The sequence below is a fragment of the Panthera onca genome, chromosome C2 (genome assembly GCF_046562875.1).
Source record: "Panthera onca isolate mPanOnc1 chromosome C2, mPanOnc1 haplotype 2, whole genome shotgun sequence".
In the NCBI taxonomy this organism is placed as follows: domain Eukaryota; kingdom Metazoa; phylum Chordata; class Mammalia; order Carnivora; family Felidae; genus Panthera; species Panthera onca.
Window position 1 is genome coordinate 146,584,584 of NC_138347.1, and position 15,003 is coordinate 146,599,586.

The following is a 15,003-nucleotide window of genomic DNA, read 5'->3' on the forward strand; positions in this document are numbered from 1 at the left end:
AGGGATAATTACTCTTCAAATTAGGGAAAGTCATTAGCACTCAATCAAACTCACAATGGAGTCCAAAGTCATCCAAACACACAGCTCCTGTTCTCAATTCAGCAAAATCTTCGATGAATATTCATTGGATCTTTTCTTCTTTTGAAAATAAGAACCAAAGGCAATCCATTTAGATAGGATGAGGCCCAAGACGTGAAGCCATTCAATGATCACTACAGCAAGCAGCATTACACAACACTCAGCATGGAATTTGAGATCGGCCACAGCAGCACAAATGCCAGTCCTTGGTCTCTAATTACCAGGCACTTTTTAGAAGGTGGGTTGACACAGGGGCTGGTAACCCAGTTTTTCTTCAGTTTTCATAAATAATGGCAATTTATGATTGTTAGCTTGTTTCCATTTTCTGAATTGTAATACATCCCTGTTATTGCAAGCTACGTATCAAAAATCAGATTCACCCACTTGTCTGCCAAACTAGCCCCTCTTCAAATTTCCCTGGTAACGACAACCATTTAAGCATCTACTCAAAATCAAAGACTTGCGTTAATCTTCCACAAATGCCTTCATTCATAATAGTGCACCCTGACTTTGGCCCTTCAGGGTAGTGTGATCTGCACACACATCACATATGCGGAACCACTGACTTGGAAGGGTGCAATTCAAACATCAGCTAGTATTCAGTCAGGAACGTTGGTACCAATTTGATCTCATTTAGAAGTCAGGCTTTCACAGCTCTGTCAGGCTCTGTTAAGTCTACCTTACTCCCCGTCGTTGGTATCTGGATTTTGTTATTTAGGCTTGACCTCTCCGGGATTCAATCCATGCTTTCCCCAAGGTGTAGAGCATGGGATTCTGCTAAATCACTGCATTCCAGTTAAAAATATCCTATTCCCTTTGTGGATTTAGACAACCCAGACCTGCTGACAGCAGCTGACCAGCATCCTGGTCAAGCCAGTCCGAGCCCTATAACTAACCACATGCCTTCAACCTAAAACTGAGCCCTGGTCTATAACCACACACACACACACACACACACACACACACGGTCTTATGGGTAGTCTCCAGGATCATCTAGCTCTTCGTCCTTGATTGCTCCCATTAGGAGATGTGTTGCAGAAATTCCCACCTAGACTTTATTTTTATTTTTTTTTAAGTTTATCTATTTTTGAGGGAGAGAGAGACAAAGAGAGAGAGAAAGCAAGCAGGCACGAACAGGGGAGGGGCAGAGAGAGAGGGAGAGAAGGAATCCCAAGCAGGCTCTTGTGCAATCAGTGCAGAGCCTGATCTCACGGTTCTTGAGATCATGACCGGAGCCAAAATCAGGAGTCAGACACTTAACCCACTGAGCCCCCCAGGCGCCCCTACCTAGACTTTACTATGTGGCTACAACTATAATGGGCATCCAGACCTTACAGATACTGAAGAATTTTTACAATTTTCACACAAGAATAAGAGGAACCTGAGTGCTCTCGCCTGGTAGACCAGCAAGTGTCTATAACATGTGTGCACAACCTCCCTGGAAGCCCTGCAGGTTGGGATGTGTCTTTCTTCCCTAAGGATATGAGAAATCCCAGAATTGGTCCACAGGTTCCAGGGCAACAGGCAGTCAACACTCAGTTGTGGCTGTAGGTCTCAGGATAAGAAGATTCCTCTCTAGTGGACCCAAGTCCGAGAGACCTTAGGGAAACACGTGTTTGGGTTTTTGAACACTTGGCCTAATCATTCACCTAAAACCCCAACTCACATGTTGATTTAGGTATGATATGAAAGGTATATTTTTATACTTGCATGGGTTCCCCACTGTGATAATAGGGTCCTATTCTCAAAGCAGGGAGAGGAGGAGGTAATAAAGTGTCCCCCAAAGCTCAACCCCCATCGCTCATCTTCTTCCTCACCCAGCCTACCCGCAGCAAGAGACGCCCCCCCTTGCAGAGAGAACAGCTGTGTTTCCAGAATGGTGTAACATCCTTCTGGCCCTTTGGTCTCCAGCAGAATACGATGTAGCCCAAGAAACCTTAAAGCCTCCATCCAGATAACAGAATAAAAATTGTTCGGGACTCACCATTCACTTGAGGGACAGTTGGTAACTCTTTGTATCCTACATTGTTCTCGGCAATCGGGCAGAATTGCAGAATATTGCTAACATGAGCTGGTAACGCGTGGCAGCGTTAGGGAAATATTAACCAAACCATAACTTGTGATGCCTTAAGGTAGATGTGGCTTTAGTCTCTCACTCTTGTGAGAAAATATCTAGAAATCAAAACTATTCTTATTCCAATACGAAAGTTTTTCTGAGATAAGTCAAGCCTAAGTTTATTTTTAAGAGGAAACTTGGCTCCTTTTCTGGAGGAGCACATACGCTAACACATTTCGGTTACACGCTGTGTGTGTCAGTAACACACTGACATTTCAATTCATAGCACGTGGGTTTTTTTAATTTTTAAATCTTTTAAAATGTTTATTTTTGAGAGAGAGTGTGCACGCAAGCGGGGGAGGAGGAAAAGAGAGAGGAGGACAGAGGATGTAAAGCGGGCTCTGTGCTGACAGCAGGGAGCCCGATGTGGGGCTCAAACTCACAAACCTCGAGATCATGACCTGAGCCAAAGCAGGACGTTCAACTGAGCCACCCAGGTGTCCCTCAAAGCAATGTGTTTTAAGATTAACGGGTGACTTAAGAGTTTTCTCTAAGGCATAGGTTAATTGTTTTACACTTAGGTATCCAAACATCCCCTAAATAAAAAAGTTATCTCTGAAAGCATATTATTGCACTTACCTGCCAACCTTCCTTACTGCCACAATTATTTATTGAGCAATTACTATGTCCCAATCCCCTTCTGTATATCATAGTCTAATTTTTAAAGTATACAGAAATACATGATTACAAATAGTGATACATTCAGTTTAAGAAAATTATAGAGAAGGGGAGCCTAGGTGGCTCAGTTGTTTGGGTGTCTGACTTCAGCTCAGGTCATGATCTCTCAGTTCATGAGTTTGAGCCCTGCATCGGGCTCTGTGCTGACAGCTCAGAGCCTGGAGCCTGATTTGGATTCTGTTTCTCTGTCTCTCTCTGCTCCTCCCCAACTCATGATCTATCTTCCTCTTTCTCTCTCTCTCTCTCAAATAAACATTAAAAATTTAAAAAAAAGAAAATTATTTATATTGATGCAGATCCCCTTTCGGGCAGGGAGAGACGTTATTCTAAGAAACTGAGAATCAAGCTGAGATCTGAACTGTGTGCAGAAATTCAGTTAGGAGAAGGGAGGAACAGCAGCCTTGGCAGCCACTGCCAGAACTTGATCTTTATCCCGAGAACTGAAATCACTTGCTTCCGTGTAGCTTAACCACCAGGACCGAGAACCAAGATGACTATCGTCAGCATGATTTAAATGTTCGTTTCAGGAGATTCTCGCTCAGAAAGTTAAGGTTGTAAATCAGAGAATAACTTCCCTGTTTGCTTTAGGAAACCCTGCCAACTAATTTATCCAGACAAACATTTGAGCCATCTCTCCCATCAGGACAAAAGAATGCTCCCTGCAGAAACAGCTTGCTTATCACACAACAGTGTATTTATCAAGACTTACATCAAGTATCTCACCTTGCTGTGCCCACCAAGCCTAAATGATCCCATGATTAACTGTATCCCAATCAGTCTGCCTTGGAAGAGCCATCGGAGCACAGACCTGAAGCTTGTAAATACCATCCTCCAACTTCTCCCTTCTGAGATACCACTAAGACTCTTGCAAGGCAGTGTTCCCTGTACTCGACAGAGCCGATAAACTTAGCTTTGCTTGATCAACAGGTTTTCTAAAGGTCTCTGGCAGAGTTGGTAGTTGTCAACCCTAAGACCAAACAGAAAGTGAGAGAGAGGACCAGTTTCGTGTTCTAATCTAGTTGCAGTTTGGTTAAGTACATTAGACAGAGCCCGGAACCAATGCACGGATACACCAAGGAGGTTATTGCTATAGTCCGGAGGAGAGGTGAAAGATGCCTGGAATTTGGACATCTTGGATAAACGGACGGATCGGGGACATGTCTTGGAGGGAAACCCAAGAAGGCTTGCTAAGTCATTGGACAGCGGTGGGGAGAGAGACCCCCAAGGTATCAAGCCTGAATTGTACATTTTGGTTTGCTACACTAGATAGGAAGTTGTGTCATTCACTGAAATGGAAACACAGACGAAAAAACAGGTTTGAAGATGAATCCGTAGGGTTGGGGTAGGAAATCATGAGTCAGTTTTGGGCTTGCTGAGTTTGAGTGAGACACCCTAGTGGAGGTGTCGAGTAAGCATTAGCACAGTGGTCCAGGAACTCAAAAAGGTCCGAGAAACAAAGCAATGACCAAATACTCAGAAAATATTTATTTTTACCTCCACTCTGGTCCCTATAAACATTTCTTATTTTTGAATTTTTTTTTAACATTTATTCATTTTTGAGAGACAGAGCGTGAGTGGGAGAGGGACAGAGAGAGGGAGACACAGAATCTGAAGCAGGCTCCAGGCTCCGAGCTATCAGCACAGAGCCTGATGCGGGGCTCAAGCTCACGAACCATGAGATCACGACCTGAGCCAAAGTCGGACACTCGACCAACTGGGCCACTCAGAAGCCCTTAAACATTTCTTAATATTTCAAGTCAAAAGACCCTCTCTACTGCTGCCTTCCAACTTCAAAGGCAAAAAGGAGACAGGAAAATTCCTAATCTAAAAAAATAAAATAAAAATTCCTAATCTAATTTGAGAAAGGTACCATGACAGTATGAGATAATTATTGCCTTCTGAGACCAAGCTGGTTCTCGGTGCTTTTGTTCGCCAAGTAACTGTGGGATGCCAGGCATAGTCAGATTGCTAGGATTGGTCCACAATGACTCTTTCCTCTCCATATAGCTACAGAAAGTGAAGACGTTTTTTCTAATTTTTAGCTACGGCGCTCCACCTACACCTGTCCCCACATGGGCCTTCATTTTCAGGGTCAGGGTGCTTCACGTAACCAGTCTCATGCCAGGAAAGAAGGGAGTGGAAAATAGAATAGAGACGGAGAGGTCTCATTTTTCCCCATGTGTGATTCCAATTGAACCTGGGGTTGTCCTTTGTGCTGTGAGATTATTTTTCTCTGAAGAGCTGGTCAGGTGTCCCTTACTGTAATGCTGCTATTTGAATGGGTTCCCTAAAGCCAGGGGCTTCCTGAAAAGGGGGCTTTTTTAATGCATCCCGTTGGATTAAGCAAGTGTAATCCAATTTTTCTTGAACTAAACCATGTAAAATAAATCTCAAACAAATCAAAACAAAATCAAACCATTTCTAATTTGCTGGAATGAATTCCCACAAGATCAAGCTAGCTCAAATGGAATGTGATCAAGGTAGAGAGACATAAAATTGCTTCAAACTGGAATCAGGCCAGCTCTGATTATATTAGGTGAGTTCAGACTGGTTTAGATTAAGAGAAATAAAACTGGTCCTGAAGAGGTTAAATTGAATCTAAAAAAAAAATTTTTTTTTTTTCCCAGTTCAAAATTGGCTCTAATTGAGTTAAGGGGATTAGGACATTTCAAGTTGTATCAATCTATTTCCGGTTGGATTAGGTAAATGTGAGCGGGGCAAAGCTGACTCTGCTTAGCTTGGACCAACCAGACCAGATTCCAGTTAAAATGGAATAAAACCTTATCAACCTAGGTTTATTTCCGAGCTCTCTGGAAAAATAATGCTTTCAGAACTGGTGCCACTCAATGCATGTGTCACAGTGGCAAAAACCACAAGTTGCCTGTCAGTACCCGTCCTCGTATTTTTCTTCACTACTAACAGAACTACTTATATGGTTGTGGGCATCAACATAGGTAGAGCTTTAAAACACCCACAAAAACAAGCAGACGAAAAATACTGTATTTCCCATTCTTTCCCGAAGAGAAAGTGTGTCACATGAAGAGGGGCGGGGGGTGGGCAGCTCCTGGGAAAGTTTCTTTCTGCTTCTTGCTGCTCCAACTTGAAAGTTGGAGAAGATGGCTGGAACCACAGTGCACAAATTACACCCATGAGTAAAACTTGATGAATGAATCCATCTCTAAGGGTGGCAGAGTGAAAATATGGAAGGATCTGGGGTCCCTGACACTAGGGTGGAGGTACCATCCAGCCGTCAGCACCCCTCCCAAGTCTCCCCAACATTCACCAGTCCCGCTCAAGGCTTGGGTGGTAAGCACCTGTATTCTCTGCTTGAAAACCTCTTAGGGCCATGGAAGTATGATCAGGATGGTCAGGGAGCTAATACTCCTGGGATCAGCTCTCATTCAATTAATTCCCCAATGCATTAAATACCCCATCTTCTTTACCCCTCGGATGGAACACCTCTGAGGTACGTTCTACACTCTTTCCCAGAGGTCATGGACAGTCGTCACAGCATTAATTTGCTCACTAACATTCACTATACTGGTTTCCTTCTTCACTCCACTGGCTCCCAAACAGCGCTTCCTGGGCTCACCAAGCGATCAGGCTTCTTGCTCTCAAATCCTTATCTGTGTCTTCTTACTGGGTAACCCAAGGTAAGATAGAAACTCCAGGTTATCTATGTTGGAACCTCCTTTGAATAGAGAAAAATAAACCCCTCCAATGAAACCACAATTAATTGGGGTTTCATGTGCATGCTACTAAATCTCATCCTCTTTGATCCAGTGAGCAACGAGATACTTCTTGAAGTTCAAATCCCTTTATGTTACCAGATCTTTTTTTAATAAAGAACTATTGTTAAATGTCAAAAGCCCAAACAGGAATTTTAAAGTGTCTATGCCAACCAGTTGAACAGTTTTCAACCAACTGAATCAAGTCTACTAACTGCTAAAGGAAATACTGAAAATTATACTTTAAATGCTTATTTTTAGCAAATAAAATTTCAGTGAGACATTTTAACAATGGCCGGTAATAATGAATAGATTGCCAATTCTAAAGGAAATCTGTTTTCACTCGACCCATCCCCAGCATTTGATATGGTGGGGCATTCCCTCCTCCCCCCAAAATGTTTCTTTACTTGGCCTGGGGGTGACCACTCTCTTGGTTCTTCCTCTACCTCACTGGCTGCTCCTTTTCAGTCTTCATCGCTGGTCCTCTCCATCTTGTGCTCAAGTCCCAGGGCTCAGTCCTTGCCCTGCCTCTCCTTTTATATCTCTGATCTAGACCTTTAGATGATCTCACCCAGTCCCATAATTTGAATTAACATCCCTATGCTGGTGGTTCTCAAACTTGTAGCTTTAGCCCCAACTTCCCCCCTGAAATTGAGACTCAAAAGTAATTCCTTACATCAGATCTGCTTGTCTGGCATAGACACCTCACATTTTACATGACCCCAAACAGGTTAAACTACTCTCCTCAGAGTCCTTCTCTCAGCAGATGGCAATTCCTTTCTTATAGTTGCCCAGACTAAAAGTGTATGAAACTCTCCTGAATCCCCCATTTCTCCTGGAATACTCCACTCCATCAGCCAACCTTACCAATTCTACCTGCAAATGCCTCCAGGGTCAGACCCCTTTTCGTCACTTCCCTCATTGCGACTAGTATAAACGATCATCATTTCTTGTTTGAACTCTTGCGGTTGCCTCCTGTTTGGTCTCCCCGAATCCACGCCTGACCACAGACATCCTATTCTCCAAACGGTAATCAAAGTGATCCTTCTAGGGGCACCTAGGGTGGCTCAGTTGGTTGAATCTCTGACTCTTGATTTCAGCTCAGTTCATGATCTCAGGGTCATGGGCTCAAGCCCCGGATCAGGCTTCATGCTGACAGTGGAGCCTGCTTAAGATTCTGTCTCTCTCTCACTCTCCCTCTGCCCTTCCCTCCCCATCTCTCTCTCTCTCTCTCTCTCTCTCTCTCTCAAATTAAAAAAAAAGTGACCCTTCTAAAATAGAAGTTGAATCACATCAATACCGTGTTCAGATTGTCCAATGTTATTTCTGCCTGAATCTAAGTCCCCACCCACAGGGCCCAGTGTACTGACTCCCAGATACTTCTGTGATGTAATCATCTACCACTCACTCCATGATTCCCTCTGCTTCAGCCTCGCTTACCTCCACAGTGGTCCTTGAACATACTAAGAATATTGCTCCTCAGGCCTTTCTCTGACCATATCCTCAATCTAGAATACCCTTCCCCCAGACACCCAGATGGTCCCCTCCCTCACTTCCTTAGTCTCCCCTCAAATGTCACCTTATTAGAGAGGCCCTACCCCAACCAACTTTTCTCCAATAGCACACGCTTCTCTCCTCTCCATACTCTTCCCCTCTCTTCTCCTTAATTTTTCTTCAAAATTCTTATTACCACCTGACTTGTCACATATTTACTTGCTGTCTGCCTCAACTAGACTGAAAGCCTCAGAGGAGCGGGCACTTTGTCTCATTCACTGCATATCCCTGGCACCTAGATAGTTGCCCAGGATGTACTAGGCACACCATCTATATGTTCAAGGAGTGAATGAATTACAATTAACCTTTTGTTGGAAAATTATTCTTGACCATTCAGTCAAATACATGATTGGGGGTGGTGTATCTGAATATGTGAAGGATCAAAGAATGGACTTTTTAAAGTATCTGGTAACAGTTATTCTTTTCATTGATCAAGGAACTATCATCTCTCAAGAAAAGGTCCAACGGGAGCTGAGCCATGGCTATCGGGTTCCCGATAGAAGACAAAACAAGAGGCAAATCCCCACTTTGCCATAACTGCTTTTTCCATTTTACTCAAGGTGTTGGCTAAAAAACAGACAGCTTCCAACCGACTCATTCAATCATTTAGCTAAAATCCCAGCGGAACTCAATTCACTTCTAAAATGCATTGAGAAAACCCAGTAAAGAGGAGATGACAGGAATAGAAAAGTCGGTAACATTCAGTGGGCGCTAATGTTGCTTTTTATTTCATGAGACCTGAGTTATTGCAAATATCAATTTCAGGAACATTTTATGTAGACATTAAAACAAAGAAGCAACAAGATATGTAAAACACACATGCGCGCGCACACACACACACACACACACACACACACACACACAGTTATCACCAGAGAATAAAGTGATTCAGAGAAAGATTAAAATATTCTTTGACTGATGGAGATATTGAGAAAGCACACACCCTGAAGCAAAAACATGGAATAGAGCAATAGTACACATCTGCTTTTTACTCTTCAAAATGTAATCAACACAGTTGACGATATCGAATGGAAGCTTATTGAATATGCGAAGTCTAATACTCTTCAATCTTTTTTGCCTCCCAAATCAGAGTTCTAATCAGATTCACAACCTTACCTGTGGAACTCCGCACCCACACCTCTGAATTCTGTTTATTTCTTAGTCAAATAGAATTCTCCTAGAAACCCAGGACCAGGATCAGAGACAGAATTACAATCACTCTCTCCCAAGAGGAACAGAGGAGGTGTCTGCACTGAAAAGGCCTACAATTCCCAGATTCTCTGCCTAATATAAACCACTTAATAGTCTACACTGACGTTTCAAAGCTTGATAAAGGGAATGTTGTATAACCCTGGACTTCATTCTGGTTATTTCCTATATGCAGAGAATAAGATAAGAAATGGGCCCCTCACGCCGAGAGAGATACATAGCTGGAGACATCTGTATCTAATGTCTACTCCAAGCTAATGGCACAAGCGCTTTGGGAAGTGAATTAGTACCATTGCTTTCATTAAAAAGGCCATGCTACAAAGTGTCTGTCCTTATCCTTATCTCTAATTTAAGTAATTTAGAATAGATAACGGTTAATTTTAACTTTTGAGAATAAACATTCAGCTGCATAAAAGATACATCTTTGTAAAGTAAACATCTTAAACAGTTCCTCTGTTCAAAAATATATATACTTCTGATGCCCCTAAACACTTGTGCTACAGATGCCATGGCCTTATTTTCAAACTGACTCAGGGGTCGCTGAAATATTAGCTATCTCTTTGCTGGCAAAACATCGGAGTTATTATTCAGTCTTCACAAGGTTGCGCTAAGCCACTGGTTTCAGATTTTGCCTTGCCTCAGAATCACCTGGAAAGCTACTTCAAATATAGAATGTTGAGTCGCACTTGAAATATAAAGGGTCTGATTCGGTAGGTCTGGGCGGGGCTGAGAACCTGTATTTCTAACAAGTTCCATGGCAATGTTGATGCTGCCAGTGGAGGGACCACCAATTCGAGAACCACTGCTTTCAACTATTAATTTACATGTTCTTGAAAAGGGCAATCGAAGCTTAGAACCCAGGCCCTCCCTGTGTGGTACTTACTAAATAAACTCTCTTCGAGGCTGTGTCCTAAAGACAACTTTTGAGCAAATCCATTTTTTCACTTCCTCCTTTCTAGCAACACTAGTGCCCAGGCAGCTAAAGAGTCCTTAACACTATTTGCTTAGCATTTCTGCTTTGACAGGCCAGACCAGGCCACCTTTCCTATTTCTCACCAGAAGGGCCACAGTCTCCGTGTCCCCAGATGCCCTGGATCTGAAAGCCTCCCCAGGACAGGACCCGTGCCTCTGGGGAACCAAAAGCCACAGCTACATGTCTCTCCCCAGTAGGTCTATCTCGTCCAGGAGGAAGTCCATGTCCTCCCGGCTCACTTGAGGGCTGATCACCACCTGGCGGAAGAAGTTGACCTTCCCCCGGTGGGGCTGGTAGCCCAGCATCAGGCTTCCCTTCTTCATCATCCGCTCCTTAATGGTTGGGGCCACCTGCACGGGCGAGAGGAGGGAGGCGGTGAAAGACAGAGCGCATTCCTGCTGCATTCCAACCAGGCATCTGATACTCACTGGCATCCACTGTGAACCCCGTTCCCTTGCGCACAACAAGGTCAACGTTCATAATGATCTACTGAGAACTTACAGCATATGAAGGCTGATCCAATGGCTTTAGATCAGTTAATTCATTTAACCTTCACAGTGACTTCATGAGGGAGATACAGATATCCCCATTTTTGGATGAGGAAATTGAGGTACAAGGTGATCAGACAGTCTGAGGTCCCATGTTCAGAAAAAGTCAGTGAAAGAGAAGGTAGCCTCACCTAAGCCCACACTCTGAACCCTAAATCATTAGGCACTGCTGTCTCTTTCAAAACAACCCAGTGTCCCCAGAGAGCACAGACTCAAATGTCTGTATCAAATGTCACATTCCCAACTTTGTCTGAACTAAAAACTCTTCCAGTTCAGGCACGTTTTTATTTTTTTAAGTTTTATTTAAGTTTGAGAGAGAGAGAGAGAAAGAGAGTGAGGGGGGAGGAGGAGACAGAAAGAATCCCAAGCAGGCTACAGACAGTCAGTGTGGAGCCTGATGAGGGGTTCAAACTCACAAACCCTGAGATCATGACCTGAGCCGAAATCAAGTTTGGGATGCTTAACTGACTGAGCCACCCAAATGCCCCTCCAGTTCAGGCATCTTAAATAAAGAAAATTAGCCTTGGATGGGAAACACACACACACACACACACACACACACACACACACACACACAATAACAGTCTTGCATTGATAGTCTACAAAGGAAAACATGAATACAGATATTATGCACGGTTCTGCTTTGAAGACTAATATTAGTTTATTAATAGTATGCGTGAAACATAAACACTCTTTTATTAAGAGGTGTAAAGGCAGGAATAAAACAGGAAGCCCCTATTTTAAAGATTTCCAGGTAACACAGGGAAAATGGGACCTGATAATCCAACTGTACAAATTTTTCTAAAAGTTTAATGTTTGAAGAAATTAGTCCAATTTAAGAACCAAATGGAAAAATCAGCCCATTTTCATATTGGTAGTGTGACCACCCAAGAACTAGGTTATAAACTTTTAAAAGAGCAAAGCTGCTCTTTGAAATACCAAGTCAAACAATTTAAAAGAGCGCACTCTTCCTGGCTTGGAAAGGCAAGCAAAGGTTTTCCGTTTTCCTTTTAACTGTTTCAAAATTTGAGTGCGTCTACATGAACATATGATGAAAATATAATGAGTTTATGTTCTCATCTCCTCAGAAAGATGAGACTTACTTAATTCAGAAGGGAAGAAAGCATACATAAATAACACCAAGCATGATGTGCTTTGAAATTCCTTAGGTTAGGGGCAAAATTCTCTGTTCCCGCAAGCCTATTTCAGGGTATGACCATCCCACACCATTCTAGTCTTTTTAAACATACCTATGTTTTGTCAGATATCCCCCTGAAAACAAGCCAAACTACTTTATCTAACATTCAACGTCATCTTGAGCTATTGCAAAGCTTATGGAAAAATTGGGGGTTTTAGACCTCTATTGGCAGGATGTGTTAGACTCACCCACAGAGCCTTCCAGGGGTGTGTAAGGATAATTTTAACTAAGTACTTTTCCCCCGTATGTGCTAATTTTAGAACCTAAATCTTGCATAACGTGGACTACTCTAAGCCTACGACAGCAAAAACAAACATCCATTAAGCAAGCACAACCACATTGCCATTCTAGCAAAGTATTGGTGTTCTCTCACCGTATAATGAGACATGAAAAGAAAATCTATGAGCATGAAAGAAAAAAATATAGAAAAAGAAGATGAAGTCAGAGGTCAAGTTAGTGAAAAAATATGAACGATCAAGTTCTACAGATTGCTGGAAGTATGTCACAAATTTTATCTGAGCTCTTTAGAGATTAGGAAAGCAGGGTTAAATAAACATCATCTCCAATCTCTGCAAAATTTAGTGACAAATGTTCAGTGGATGCTAAAAGGACGCAAGTAGGGAACACTCTACATACCTATGCTCTACGTATATCTGTTTGAAACTCTTAAATATGAATGCTCCAAGCATCCACTGAGTTTTCTTGCCAAGCTCTGTATTTAAGTATCATTTGTTATTGGAATTATAAAAATCTTGTGAAATGATATATAAGCAGATGAAAGGTGAATGCAAAAAAAGAGAGTGCTTTCCATAAAAACTAATTTGAATCCTTTGGAAAGGCTGGATGAAGTCGGGGGGGGGGGGGCGGGGGGGGGGAGGGTTGCTAAACATCCCCGCAAGTCAGGTGCAGGAACAGAACTGGAAAAGCCTTCAAGCAGAATCTAGAGTCTAGACTGATTCTGCACACAGATGGCCACACAGCGGCCACACCCTCACTCTGCTTACAGAAACAGCGGCTGGACAGGACAGATGACTCCTGTAGTTAATGTAAGAACGGTAAAGGCCCTTTGATCATCGGATCCCGACTCAAGAAAAACCTCACTTACTTTTGGAAAGCTTTTAGAAAAAATCCTCATTTGACAGGGAAAAGAAAACAGCAGCCTCCCACCAAAAGATGGGGGAAATAAATACACATAGATATATTTTAAGTTAAAATGTTTAAGTCATGTATGCATCACATTTTCTTGTAGGAGTATTTGCTGTAACTGACCAATCCTCACCACCTTGGGTAGGAGGGTTTCTTGTGTGACTATGGATGTGAATGCGGGCATGTGCATGTAGGTATGTGTGTGTGTGCACACGTGTGTGCACAAGCACATGTACATTACACTTTTTAACCCACCGTTTGTCATTTAGTGCTCTCAAAAACCTTCCTGTTTTGTCACAAAGCAACGAGGAACCATGGTTTGACTCAGGTTCATGACAAAGGTACATTTAGTTTTATTTCAAACAAGTGGCCTCTTGATGTAAATGGAAGGTATGAGGGAAAAATACAATAGCACCATTGCTGATAACTATAGGAAGACGTGGGTCACATAACACAAATATCTGGCCAGGAGAGTCACAGACTATCAGTTTTAGAGCTTATGGATTGTGGTTCTGCCGACTTTTTTTAAAATAAAAATTCCTTTCATATTCATCTCTTTCTTCCTCTTGGTACCCAGGGGCATATAACAGGCTCTGGACTATAGCCAATTTTAAATTTAAAACAGGCATGTTCTTGGCTCAAGCCTAGTCTTCATTGTCTATTCCTGTTTACTTTTCAATAACCCTATTTCCCCCTTCCCAGGAATATTTTATGCCTTCCCTTTGGAGAGCATTAGAATTTGGATCCCAGCTCATAAAGTGTCAGAGGCTCACACGAGGCAATTATCAAAATGAATCTGTCAGTTTTGCCTTTCTTGTGAGCAAACCAGAAATATTCTCTAATGTGTGCAAGAAAGATAAAAGAGGACCCGTCGGCTCTTTTAATATAAAGATATTTTGGGTCTTTACAATTCTTGCCATTGTAGAATGGGCCTCCGTGGCTAAAGACACATATACACGGGAACCAAACTTCTAAGCCACCTTTTGCCACTGATGTTCAAAATTATAAATAAATGACTACATATCTATGTGACTCAGAGAACAAACTAAGCAAGGGTTTAGCAGTACAACACTTATTTTATTTATGTGCCCATGCATATATGATTAATTCCTAGAGGTGATTAATCACTCCTAGGCAAGAAGGGAAGATCTCCTTTATCTATGAACGCTTTGCGGGGAAAAGCAAGCCATAAGCCACACCAGGGCCGATACTCACTAAATCTCTGTCACAAATTATAATTGTAGCAGTGGGACTGGTTTACCCTTGTTGCCAACAAATATGTTACCAACTCTTCATAATCACCAGTGTGCTTTCACGTATCTGATTCCCACAAACTCACATTAAAGCTTATTTGAAAGGAACCTGTGTTTTGCAATTTAGAGACCAAGAATGGTCTCATTAACAGCCAGCTTATCATATTTGCACCTAAAAAAAAAAAATCACCTATTTTCTATTTATAAAACTCCACGCACAACCCAATGCTGGATAACCTGGATATTCTCTTTTGCTGATCGAAGCAGAGAAATAGTCCTAATCCGACAGGATGGGATATTCACAGGGGAAAGAAAATATGCACAAACTAAATATAAGTATCTGCATATCGCCCCTAAATGGAGCATGCATGGAGGAAAGCAATTTGGTAGGAGTGAGATTGCTTTCCAGCTCTCAATTATTTTACTGCTGGTTTTCCTTCAAATTGTAAATCAAATTCTTTTCGCATGCCTCAGTGCCCTGGTCCCTGCATCTTAAGTGGAAGAAGATCCTGACATTTCTAT

General features: G+C 42.3%; 1 protein-coding gene across 1 annotated transcript in view; it reads right to left on the reverse strand.

The window, feature by feature from the left end:
- Positions 1-8,859: 8,859 nt before the first annotated feature.
- Positions 8,860-15,003, reverse strand: part of GADL1 (glutamate decarboxylase like 1) — a 168,255-nt gene continuing 162,111 nt past the window's right edge. The window contains exon 15 of the mRNA XM_060638452.3: positions 8,860-10,686. Within this exon, the coding sequence (XP_060494435.1) occupies positions 10,513-10,686 (174 nt within the window). The 3' untranslated portion in view covers positions 8,860-10,512. The remainder of the gene's footprint in view (positions 10,687-15,003) is intronic.